This window comes from Pogona vitticeps, chromosome 15 (genome assembly GCF_051106095.1).
Source record: "Pogona vitticeps strain Pit_001003342236 chromosome 15, PviZW2.1, whole genome shotgun sequence".
Classification (NCBI taxonomy): Eukaryota; Metazoa; Chordata; class Lepidosauria; order Squamata; family Agamidae; genus Pogona; species Pogona vitticeps.
The window spans coordinates 6544943-6556868 of record NC_135797.1 but is presented as its reverse complement, the minus strand read 5'-3'; the positions used below and the strand labels follow the sequence as shown (position 1 = coordinate 6556868).

The window sequence follows — 11926 nt, the reverse complement described above, 5'->3', positions numbered from 1 at the left end:
TGCTGCTATTGCTCGGTTGTGGGGCCACCCTGTCAGTCTGGGCAGCGGACTCCATATTTCCGTTAAGCAGCTCTCTCCAAACGGGAAGCTGCTCATTGCAAGATCCAGAAGGAGCCCCTTGTTTTTGCTACTGATGCTCAGCAGAGGGAAGGAATGAGGAGGATTTGCCCTTGCAGAGTTTCAGGACTGACTTGGGAGGTGGAAGGGAGACAGGCATCTATGTCACCACAGGCTTCACAACGTGAGAAGGTGCCCATCCATGCTTCCTGGGGGTGTTGGGGGGTTAGGATAAACCTTGTACTGTAGTAGAATCATTTTTCATTTGTTCTGCATCAGGCTTCAGGGGTGTTGTGTTACATTTCTCTGCAGGAGGAAAACTGTGCCTGAACTCCTGTTGTCCAACTTGTCACATGGTATTTGGCCCTTTCTAGTATTTGTATACCTATTGTTTTTAGCTTTAATATTGTCTTTTAATGATGTTGGCTGCCTTAGGCCCTTTCTTACAAGAAAGACGGGGTAAAATTTAAAATAAATAAACTTCATGCAGTGTAAGGCATCAGCCGCTGTTGTTTTTCAGGTACTTGAAGGTTCCAAGACCACAGGATCGGGTGGGGAGAATGATCTTAGGTTTCTGAAAATTGCTCACTGCCAGGATTTTTGGAAATCAAAGGCTCATTCTTGCAGCCCGCGGTTCCCAGCAGCTTCCCTTTGACAAAAAGGAGCCATAAGAAGCTCTGGAGCCTTCCTGGAGGTTGGCATTGGAAACTTTCAATTCTTGAAAAACATTGCCGGGCTCACGTGGCCTAAAGTGGCACAAGAGGATTTCAGCCCATCTGTCATAAAGGGGGTGAGGCTAAGAACTTGTTCTCCTCTGTAGTCTTTTAAGAGTGTGTCCCTTCTAGTTGCAATCACGTGTAGCAGCTTTTTTTGCCCTAAACTTCTACTCTGGCAGATTTTAGCAGATGCTTGTTACTCTGTGACATAAACCCTGCCTCAGATTTCTGCATGCACTTTCTCTCCTTCCCTCTTCTCTTACCCAGCCTTGCTCTTTAAGTTGATCCATATTCTATCCGTGTCTCTTCCTGCTGGTGGTGGCAGTCTCTCTGTGGAGCTTTGTGTATGTGTGAGTGAGTGAGAGACTGAAAGAGAAGAAATTGCTATTTGGATTCTCCTGAAGAGATAATGCAGGGAATTAATTAATACAGTCCTGCTTAGGAGCAGCTGGAGAGGGTGGGAGGCTTGGGCGGGTGGTTTGCCTTTTCCCTGCTGTCGAGATCGCTTTCCTGTTACTCTTGCTTCCCTTCCCTGTTGTTCGCTTTTTTCCCCCTGCTAGTTCCAAGGCTGGAGCAAGAAGCTACTGTACCTGCTTGCTTTTGAAGTGCCAGGAGCTTGAGCCAAAGATGGAGAAAGGATTGCTACTTGTCTCGGGTCCAGCGAGCCTTGCTAGTGTTCTGCTAAAGCAGAGGGGGCATGCTGGGTGAATTTTTTTGTTATTATTATTATTTTTAGCACCTCTCTCTCATTTTCCCCCTCCAGTGGCTGAGTGGGGAGTTCTAGGCAAGAAATAGCTGCTCAGGATGTTACCAAAATTGGTTGATTACACTTCAAAACTGTTCCGTGCCTTTTGGCCAAAGCAATCGGTGGCCTTTCTGAGGGACGATACTTAAGCAATCTGTAATGAAGTTCTCCTTCTGTCTGGTTCCCAGATCCACTCAATTTCTGAGGATAAGATGGGGGAAAGATCCAATACAGTAAGAGATCATGTACAAATATTCAGCCTTCCATCTTTTCCTCAGTAGTTAAGTGGAGCCGAGAACCATTCGAAAGAGAGTTTCATTTCATGTTGCTAAATTACTGCCTCTGAAGGCAGCCTTAGATGGCTTTGTCTGAAATGCTTTAGGCAGGTGTTAAAGTGGAATAAAACTATTTTTCTTACCATCCTGAGAATTTGCCTCCCTCCCCCCCCCCCCCAAATTTGGATCCACTGGATGTTACCAGTTCCGTTCAGCCTCCCTCCTCCTTGCACCCGGCACTCTCTTGTGCCAAGCCCTCTTCCCCTTCCTCCGTGCAAAGGGACCGCTTGCGACTGAGGTTGGTCTCCCCCCCCCCCCCCCGCAGGCCCCATAAATTTCAGAAGAGGCTCAATTGGGCTTATGCAGGCATGTTTTTTATTCCAGGATGCAGCCATTTCCAGATGTTACACTAGCCATGGGGGTGTTTTTCCTCCCCCGCTTTGCTTCTGCTCCCCTCCGGTGTTTTGTTCTGCAGGGCTCACAGGCGGGAAGGTATGGGGCCTCCGGCGGCAGCATCTGGTGGGAGGAAAGAGCAAAAGGTCAGGCCTCGGATGGAAAGACTCCCCTTTGCCAGGACCCCAGGATGCTTTATGAGTTGCAGTCACTTTTGGGGCCTATGGGTCCCTCCCTCCGCCACCACCACCCCAGCCAGCCAGGGGGAATGGCCCTTTGTTTTGGGAGTTGTAGTCTTGAAGACATGACGCTGCCTCACCCGCCAGGCTCTGAGCAGGACCTGTGCTTGGCCCCTGCATTTCCTTGGCAGGGGAGGGGAGGAGGCCAGCAGAGGCGCAGGCGAGCAGGAGCCGAGCAGAGCCAGGGAGGGAAGTTAAGGAGCCGGGCACCAAACAAGCCTTCGGTTAGTGAAGGAAAGGAGGGCTGGCTCTCCAGCTCCCTCCACACAGCCGCGGCCTGGCCTGGCTGGCGCTGCCACCTTGGCACCATGCAGAAGACGAGTCAGACGTTGTCTTGGTTCTTGAGTTGCATTTCGTCTTCCACTCCCTGCCGTTTGTCCCCCTTTGCTTTTGCAGAGCCAGGCGGCAGCCTCCATCCCTCCCTTCTCCCCCCCCCCTTCGCTTCTTGTAAGACCTGCGTCTTCCCCGGTTCTGAGCCTCACCTTCCAAGGTGGAAAAATCCTTGCCTCTCCATTGGGACTCCTTCGGGTCCCTAAGACCTCGTTCCCTTCTCGGACAGGAACACAAGCCTGGCTTGCGGTCCACTGTCTCGATGGTCCTTTGCTTTTTACACCACCTCGACCCCCCTTCTGCTCAACCCGAGGAGGGGGGGCCTCTCTTCACTGCTCTGCACCTCCTTCCCAAGATTGCCAAGAGGACCCAGGAGTCCTGGCTGCATCAGCCCCTTAACGTTGGGGGACCCTGTGGGCAAAAGCACCCGACTCTAGAATTTTTTTAATTTTTTGCTCATAAATTGGTTTGTGGGATGAGACTGGATTTCTTTTGTATAAGGACCGTGCACTTCGGTGTGTAGAGATGACCTGATATCCTCCACCCGTTGGTGCTTGCCATTTTTAGTGGAACATGAAAGAGCCCCCCCCCCGAGCAACATTTGGGTGGGAAGGGTGTGAGTCAGAAAAGGGTACAGTGAGGAGGGGTGTGACTCGGCGCCCCAGTCGTTGTTACAAGAAAAACTGGAGCCCCTTAGAGCTGTTTTTAAGCAAAACAGGAAAAATGCCACAAGACCCCCCGTCCTTGATCTCCTGGCTCTTAGGTTGCTTGGGCTGAATGAAATACAACTTTAACTAGCTCTGGTTAGTAGCATCGGAGGTTGCAAAAGCAGCCCATGCAGAAAATCCCACGGCATATACTGCGCACGGTGCAGGGAAGCTCTTACCCCTTTCTGAACAAGTGTGGGTCACGCTGGAAATGAGAGGACAGGAAGGTGAAGATCCCCGTCCAGGCCTTTCCCCGTCACCCTCCCCGAAGACCTGGCGCTTGGTGGAAGCCCAGAGGGACCTCCGCGGATGCCCGCGGGCAAGCACAGCGTCCTGGGAGACTCACCCGTGGGGAAGAAGCGGGGCAGCTTCTCCTTGTAGATCTCGTCGTCTTTCTCCAGGAAGACGCAGATGATGATGCGGTCCACCTGCCGGCAGGACGGATCGCAGTCAACAGAAGGCAAGTTCTGCCCTGTGACTTGCTGTGCTAGGCCAGCAGAGGTTGAGGATGAGGGGGACATTTCCCGACCACACACATCATGCTCTCTCGCTTGCTTTCTCTCTCTCTCTCTCTCTCTCTCTTTTTGGCAAGGGGGCCTCGGGAGAGGCCTGGAGAGAGAGCCCTGAGGAGGTACTTGGTGCCTCCCCGTTTTGAAATGCCCGAAAGCCTGCCCGTCAGCTGTCTTCCCTGCAGGGTGTTACAAAGATGTCTCTCCAAGGGCTTCTCCCTTCTGTTTTTCCACGGGAGGCCAGGGCTGATGTCTAGCATGGGAACAACGTGAGCAGCGCAGAGAGCAAAAGCAAGAAGAACCCCCCCCACCCAGCCCTCCCCTGTTCAAGAGGCCAGGCCAAGCAACGCAAGGCCACCTCCACCCCGTGCACCAGCCCCCTTTACCTTCTCCTTGTTGTCCTCTAGCCACTTGCGCAGTGTGTTGAGCACAATCTCAGCAGCGGCATCATTTGGGTATCCTGCAAAGAGGGGGGGGGGAAATCCCGAGGTTTTCTAGAGGATTCCCGTCAGGAGGCCAGGAACAGCCTGTCACTGCTGCTCCCCATTCTCCTCTCCTTCTTTGGTTTGTACTTACCAAACACGCCGGTGGAAATACAGGGGAAGGCCTGTGGGTGTAGAAAAGGGGCATTAGGGAAATGGCCTCTTATGGCTATGAGAGCAAATTAAAGGCAACTGGTGACCCACTTGAGAGGAAAGGGAGAGACTTCAGATGCCAAACAAAGAGGAGTTTATTCACTAAGAGAGTCCTGCATCAATTTTGTGGTTTTCTTGATGCACAAAACATTAATCCCACAGAGATTTGGCCGCCTATTTCTGAAATGTCATGAAGTGAGAACTCTGTGTGAGCACATCTAACTTTTCAAATTGTACAATTAAGAGATCAAAGGTCTTGGGCAGCAGCAACCGCTCTTGAAACCCCCGTCTTCAGCCATGAAAGGGTTGGGTGCCCTGTTGCTTTGCTGCTTCTGGTCCTGCTCGTTTTCAGCTAGCCAGCCCAGGTGTGGAAGAAGGTGGTGAGTCATGACCTCTGCGCATGCCCAGGAGCCTCCACCACTGCCAACTCTGAGAGAGGCTAGGGAAGGAACAAGCCAGATTAAGGCAGGATTGTGCAAGGCCCCATCCTTCATAGCTGCCGATCACTATCCTCCCAAGTCGACAGGTGCAATTCTATCTTTTGTACCGAGCCGCTCTTTTCTGAGCTCCATCCCTTTTCTCCGTCAGGGACCAGGAGAAGTGGAAGACGAGGACCGTGTGCTCCTTACATCATCAGGAAGGAACACAGAATTTAACACAGAGGCAGCCGTTGCTTTTGGGCACGGGGGAAAAGTTTAACGTCTCCCACTGTATGCAGGTTCTCAAGGGAGAACTGTGCAGCGTGGCTTGTTCTCCTCCTGGTCTGCTCCCCCTCCCTCCCCACCAGGCCCATTTACCCCCCAGCATCCTGGCTCTGCTAGTGGCCGGCTTTGCACTGCAAGAAATCCCACAAGCAGGAAGGGGAGGTGATTCTTTTAGCTGCCTGCTTTTGCTCCTCTGGTCCCACCCTGGCACATACGCGCGGAGGTTGGACTGTGAGCTATTGTGTGGTTAGGATGCCCTTCTGGCAGATAATCAGATTAATTTGTTTTAGCCACAGGTCTTCATGGTAATGACATATGTTTGTACTAGAACCGCAAAACAGGGACTCAGGATCAAAAGTATCAAATCCTTCATGCAGAAGACACGATTAAATCAGGCTGTGTGAACTTTAAAAGGTACCCAGAGTGACAGATTAAGATGCGCGAGACCTGCATTCAAGTCTCTGCTCAGCCAGATAAATGCACGGGAGGTGTCACTGGTAAAACCACTCCTTAAATATTTCAGTACGTTGAAAATGCTGTTGGGATCCCTGTTAAGTCAGATGCGACTTCACAGCATGTAGCTCACTTGAGCTCTTGCTTTAGATGCACTGAACATAACAGTCTTTTACATTTATCTACAGCCATCAGGGTGTGTGTCATCTCCCCCCCCCCCCGAGAACTCAGGACTCCTGGTTTTAGTTCTTGAGGGCAAGAGCCTCTGGCGCCCTTCTTGTCCCAGGGCTGAGATTGAGTCCACCTCAGGACAATCATCTGCCTTGGGGTCCAGGACAAAGACTTGCATTGGAGTGGGCAAGGTAAAGGTAAAGGTTCCCCTTGACAATTTTTGTCCAGTCGTGTTCGACTCTAGGGGGCGGTGCTCATCCCCGTTTCCAAGCCATAGAGCCAGCGTTTTGTCTGAAGACAATCTTCTGTGGTCACATGACCAGTGCAACTTAGACACGGAACGCTGTGACCTTCCCACCGAGGTGGTCCCTATTGATCTACTCACATTTGCATGCTTTCGAACTGCTAGGTTGGCGGGAGCTGGGACAAGTGACGGGAGCTCACTCCGTCACGTGGATTTGATCTTACGACTGCTGGTCTTCTGACCCTGCAGCACAGGCTCCTGCGGTTTAGCCCGCAGCGCTACCACGTCCCTGGAGTGGGCAAACATCAGCCTAAAGTAAGATGAGTGTGGTCTCTGGGGCCACAATGTGTCAATGGCCTCGGAAGCTGCACGGGTCAAACCCTTGTATGCGCCATCAATGCGCCACTCTGGAAGTTAACTGTTGCACGACTGGTTGGCGGGCAGCCCCTCTGACTGGTCCTAAGCAGAGTAGATGAACTTTAGGGGGTGCAGGACAGGCTGCATGACACACCGGCAGCTCTATCTCCCAAACGATCGAGCCCCGTGGCTCTCTTGAGGTAGCTGCCTCGCTCTGCCCAAAAGCACGGGCAGTCCTGATTCAGACCATTCTTTTATAAGGGGTCAGCCTGAAAAGTGCTCAAAGCATCACTTATTTTGGCCAGTTTCTGGCACTTGTGTGTTTGTGAGTAACAAGACAAGCAAGACGTTAGCAAAAGGAGATCACGTTTAAGCTTCACGCTTTTCAAAAAGGATAAACTACTGCATTGTTGAGTCCACAGCATGGTGGCACAACGGCAGGCTGTGTTTGGTCTTCTTGGGTGTTGGTAATTCCAGTCAAAACCTGTGGGACCTTCCAGATCCGATTGGATTCCAGTCCAGGAGAGCCTCAGTCAAAGGGTCAGGGAACAAAATACAGCAGTAGATTTGTTTCCCAACTTTGCTGTAACTTGGTAAGTTTTTTTTCTGCAGAAGGAAGAAGGTCTGTCCCTGGTCTAATTCTGCAGTCCTCTTGCAATCTCCTGCTTCACAAGCAAACAGCAAACAAACTGGGGAAGAAATGCCCTGGATCCATTTGTGTGATTATGTGATTTTTTAAAAAAAGTCAAAGGAATTGGGAGTTTAGCAGTCCTGAGGAAAGCCAAGCCTCTGCAGCTCCTTCACCCCCCCCCAAAAAAAACAGTAAAGGCTCAGCATTTCTTTTGGCTTTTCAGTAGGGTTCATCTTTAGACTCATAAAAACTACTGTAGTTGACTTATTTAAGAAGAGAACTCCTGAGATTTGATTCTGCTCGGTTTCTGTGGATGGGAAACACCAGGATGGAAAAATCCCAGAAGTTTCCACATGAGCAGGTAAGAGGAGCAGGCCTGCCAGCATCTCAACCCTTGCATCCAGAGCGGATGGCGTGAAACTTCCCTCCATTTTCCATTCTAGTAATACTATTTTACCAAGAATCTTGTTTAAAAGACCAATCCCACAAAACGTGTCTCGCATTGCAAGGGCTCCGGCAGGGGAGCGGCGAGGGTGTCGTTCCCCCCCACCGCCCCGCCTGCAGCCCCGACTCACCACAGTCCTCAGCTTGTTCTCCAGGGCCAGCTTCAGGCTGTGCTTGTAGCAGTTGCCGAGCTCCGTCTCCTGGGCGGCGCTGGGCTCTCCCTGGGCCATCGGCCCCACCGTGTGAATGACGACTGAAAGGAAGGGGAGAGATGAGGGTTAGCGCCCAGAAGCAGCATCGCCGGGCCCCAGCCTTTCCCAGCCTCCAAGTGTGTTTTGTGTTTAGTCGTTTAGTCGTGTCCGACTCTTCGTGACCCCATGGACCAGAGCACGCCAGGCCCTCCTGTCTTCCACTGCCTCCCGGAGTTGTGTCAGGTTCATGTTGGTTGCTTCGCAGACACTGTCCAGCCATCTCATCCTTGGTCGTCCCCTTCTCCTCTTGCCATCACACCTTCCTAACATCAGGGTTTTTTCCAAGGACTCTTTTCTTCTCATGAGATGGCCAAAGTACTGGAGCCTCAGCTTCAGGATCTGTCCTTCCAGTGAGCACTCAGGGTTGATTTCCTTTAGAACTGATAGGTTTGTTCTGCTTGCAGTCCAGGGGACTCTCAAGAGCCTCCTCCAGCACCACAATTCAAAGGCATCAACTCTTCGGCGGTCTGCCTTCTTCATGGTCCAGCTCTCACTTCCATACATCACAACAGGAAAAACCATAGCTTTGACTATTCGGACTTTTGTTGGCAAGGTGTGCTGGACTACAACTCCCAGCATCCTTAGCCTAAGAGAAAGGCCATACAAGAGCTGAGCTGCTTGCCAACTTCTTCACCCACAACTTCTTTCCACAAAACTGATGGGCCTGCAAACCCGATTCTTTCCAAGGAGAGTAGAGTCAGAATTATTTTGTGAATACTACACTCCTAGGCATCCTTGTTAATTATTAAGCAACACTGACTTATTTTTCTGGATGCTGTTTAAATCTACACACATTGCCCCTTAGCTGTAACAAGGGTCCCTGGGTAGTTCTCGAGCTATTACTCAGTCTTAAAAGAGCTATCTATGGAACATTCCAATTTTTTAACATAATTTTTTAAAAACACACACTTAGCAAGGCAGTCACTGAGCAGCCATCTATCTTGTGATGTTCCCTTTTATTAGTGCAAGGTTATACACTTTTAAAAGAATATATACTTTGAATGATTTACACTCGTATTCTTCCATTACTTATCCTACTGTCACGGAATAAAAGTCTCACCGGAAGCCTGTTGCAAAAGTCTGGCAGAGGTGGAAGATGGCAGAGATGAAGCAGCGGCTGGGTGTGGGAAGACTCGCATCCAGCACCCCTCTGCTCCATGTCACGGTTGCAGAATGAGTGCTCCCACACACACACACCCCAAAGATTGTGGCCTGAAAATCCCAGCTGGACCTCCCTCCGTTGACTAGGGTGGCTGCAGCCCCAGCAGGGCCCTCTCGTCCCTCCATATTTTCTAGACTGTTTTGTTTTATTTTTGATGGGCAACTGTGGTCCTCCAGATGCTGTCTGACTTCGACTCCCCTTACCCTCAACCCTGGATTGCCTTGGCTCTCCCGGAGAGCCCCTGAAACTCAGCAACCCTTTTTTTTGGGGGGGGGAAGGAGAGATCACCCTTCCTCTTTCCTGGCCTCCTTTGCTGGAGTTTCTCCTCCACCAGATTGTGTACTGGTTTGGGTTCAAATATACACTTAAGGGGGAAGGGGTAGGAAAAGTCCCTCATGCTGTTGCAAGTGTTCCAACATGCGCCTTGGGACCCGGGGCATCTGTGACAGATTGTCTGGGCAGAGGGGGGGGGCAAGAACCGAGAGGGGTCCCTTCCCCTCCCCGGCCCAGGAGAGGGGCTGGGGGGGCTCTCCGGACCCCCTTTTTTGGGGGGACACACACACCCTTGGAGGGCCCCCCTCCTCCCGGCACAGGCTGTGAACACCGAGGGAGGGTCTTCCCTGCCGGTGAACCTCGCCCTGGACGAGGAGGCGCTCTGAGTGCACCAGGGGGCGCCCTTGAGCCAGCCAGCGGCGCCTGCTTTGGAAGCCGGCTTGGACACTGGGGGATGTGTGTGTGGGTGACCCCCGGGAACCTTGCAAGGCCGGCTGGTTCCTTCTTCGAGGGAAAGAAGCCCGGCTCTCCTCCGCCGAACAACGTCTCTGGAAATAAGAGAGGCTCAGCCCCAGCCGCCCCCCTAAAGGCCCGTCGTGTCGCGCCAGTGCGAAGCCGCAGGGATGCCACGAGTGGACTAAAGGCCAAGGGCCACCTTTACCTGTCACTAACTGTGGTGTGGGGCGCCTCTGGCAGGCCGTAAAGGCACCTCAGGAGAGGGGAAGTTGGGGGACCGGAGACATCAAGGACGAAGGGGGGGGGGCCCTTCCAGGTGGGGCTGGCCTCCCTGTGGCCCAGCTGCCCAAAGGCCCTGAGCTTGCAAAAGTGGCCTCTGTGGACCCCGCAGCTCCCCGAATCCTCCAGCGGCTGCTCTGGCGGGTTGGGAGGATGCTTGAAGCGGGTCGCCCCAAAAAGTCACTTTTCCAGCCTCGGCCAGGAGATGGGCTCTCCGTGTCTCCACAACTCCTGCCCTTTCTATTCCAGTGGAGGGATGGACAAGGTCACCCAAGTGAAGAAGGGTCAAGCCCTTTCCCCAGCGCCGCCACCTCGCCGGGGAAACCGCAAAGCCACACCCAGCCACACCAGGCAGCGCCACAACACCTACAACAATGTTTGAATCGGCTAGCTTCTCTCTCTCTCTTTATAGCAGTGCAGCAGCCATAAAAGGGACACTCAGTGGGGCGTAGTGGATAGAGTGATGGACTGAGGCTCAAGAGGCCTGGGTTCGAATCCCCGCTCAGCCATGGAAGCTCCCTGGGGTTACGTGGCACCGGTCAAATCAAAGGCCTCCCCTACCTTGAAGGCCCTTCTGGAGTCACTATAAGTCGTTTGTGACTTGACGGAACAGCAGCCATTAATTAGCAAGCTTCAGGATGGGATTCACCGACGGATGGCAGTTCCAAGACCCAGGCGCATGGTCTGTGCCAGAAACACCTGGATGCAGCCGTGCCTGGACTGGGGCTTTTAAACCTGAGCAGAGTTGTAGATCATGTCCTACTCACAAGGAGACTTTTACCAGGCAGGAAACCCTGAGCTTCTTGTGGCACTGTGTTCCACAGGGCAAAGATGGGCCCCTGTGTTAGCACATCTCGTGCAGGAAGGTCTCTTCCCACAGTGGCCTTGATCTGGCCCGCTCCCTCCGGTGGATGCTTGGTCCCAGGGAGCTCCCCATCATCCTCCAACAGGGATCCGCCCAATCGCTTTTCTCAGCATCTTCTCTAAAACCATCTCTAGCAGGCACCTGCTCAGGCTGTAGTTTTTCCCATCCTGGGGGGGGGGGTCAAAAGTGTTTTTTTTGGGGGGATAACAGGTTGCCCTATATGGGTAGCCCTTGTTAAATAATTCCTCCTTGAGCAGGATATTAAAGTTGGCGTGTATGTGTATAAAACAGGCCCTTTGGGGGAGAAAGAAGCCTCTGCTTTCTGAGAAGGAATGACTTGACCCCATTAAAAATCGCTTTTAATGTAAACACCAGGTTGTGGGTTGCAGGTTACTTGGCTGTTATAAAAGAGGGGGATCACGGCTTGAAAAAGGTTGAGCCCCACGGCTCTGCTCCCTTGGGAAAAATCCATTCCCCTCTCCCAACATCCAACCCAAGTCAACCTCGTGGAACTCAAGCCCATTCATTCACTGCAACACTGTCCCCGGATCCTCATCATCATCATCATCCTCATCAAACCAGGTTTGGGCCTTTTCTGTGACATCCTTTCTGGTGTCTGGAGAGGGCTCTCAGCTGACATGTTTGGGGGGCTTTTAAACGAAAGCAAGGACCTGCAAAATTGAAGGTCCAATGTCAGACATTAATCCAGATCTCTCCTTCCCCCCTCCGCCCCCGGGCACTCCATTTCCCTGCTAAAGAGTGTGATGTCGTCTCCATCCCAGTTCTTCCCTGAAAGCCCAGGGGCTCTGCCTTGGCACTCCTGCCTCTCCAGCCCTCCGAAGGCTGCCAAACTGCTGCTTCAGCTTCTCGGCGGCCAGATGCCACCTAAACTCTCCGAGTGACGCAGGGACCCGAGGGACAGCTTGGTTTCCTTTTAGTGCCCGGAGGCAGCAGGCTTGCCCCTCCGCCCCCCCTCCCCGCCCGTGCACTCCTGGGACGAAGGCCGCCTCCTGCTGTTGGAAGCAATCTG

At 52.5% G+C, this 11926-nt stretch overlaps 1 protein-coding gene across 1 annotated transcript in view; it reads right to left on the bottom strand.

Annotated features, from left to right (window-relative positions):
• Nucleotides 1-2145: 2145 nt before the first annotated feature.
• The window catches only part of MACROD1 (mono-ADP ribosylhydrolase 1), a 352795-nt gene continuing 343014 nt past the window's right edge, over nucleotides 2146-11926 (bottom strand). The window contains exons 6-10 of the mRNA XM_072983934.2: nucleotides 7742-7863; nucleotides 4548-4578; nucleotides 4358-4431; nucleotides 3809-3890; nucleotides 2146-2309 (exon numbers count right to left, since the gene is read on the bottom strand). Of these exons, the coding sequence (XP_072840035.2) occupies nucleotides 2272-2309; nucleotides 3809-3890; nucleotides 4358-4431; nucleotides 4548-4578; nucleotides 7742-7863 (347 nt within the window). The 3' untranslated portion in view covers nucleotides 2146-2271. The remainder of the gene's footprint in view (nucleotides 2310-3808; nucleotides 3891-4357; nucleotides 4432-4547; nucleotides 4579-7741; nucleotides 7864-11926) is intronic.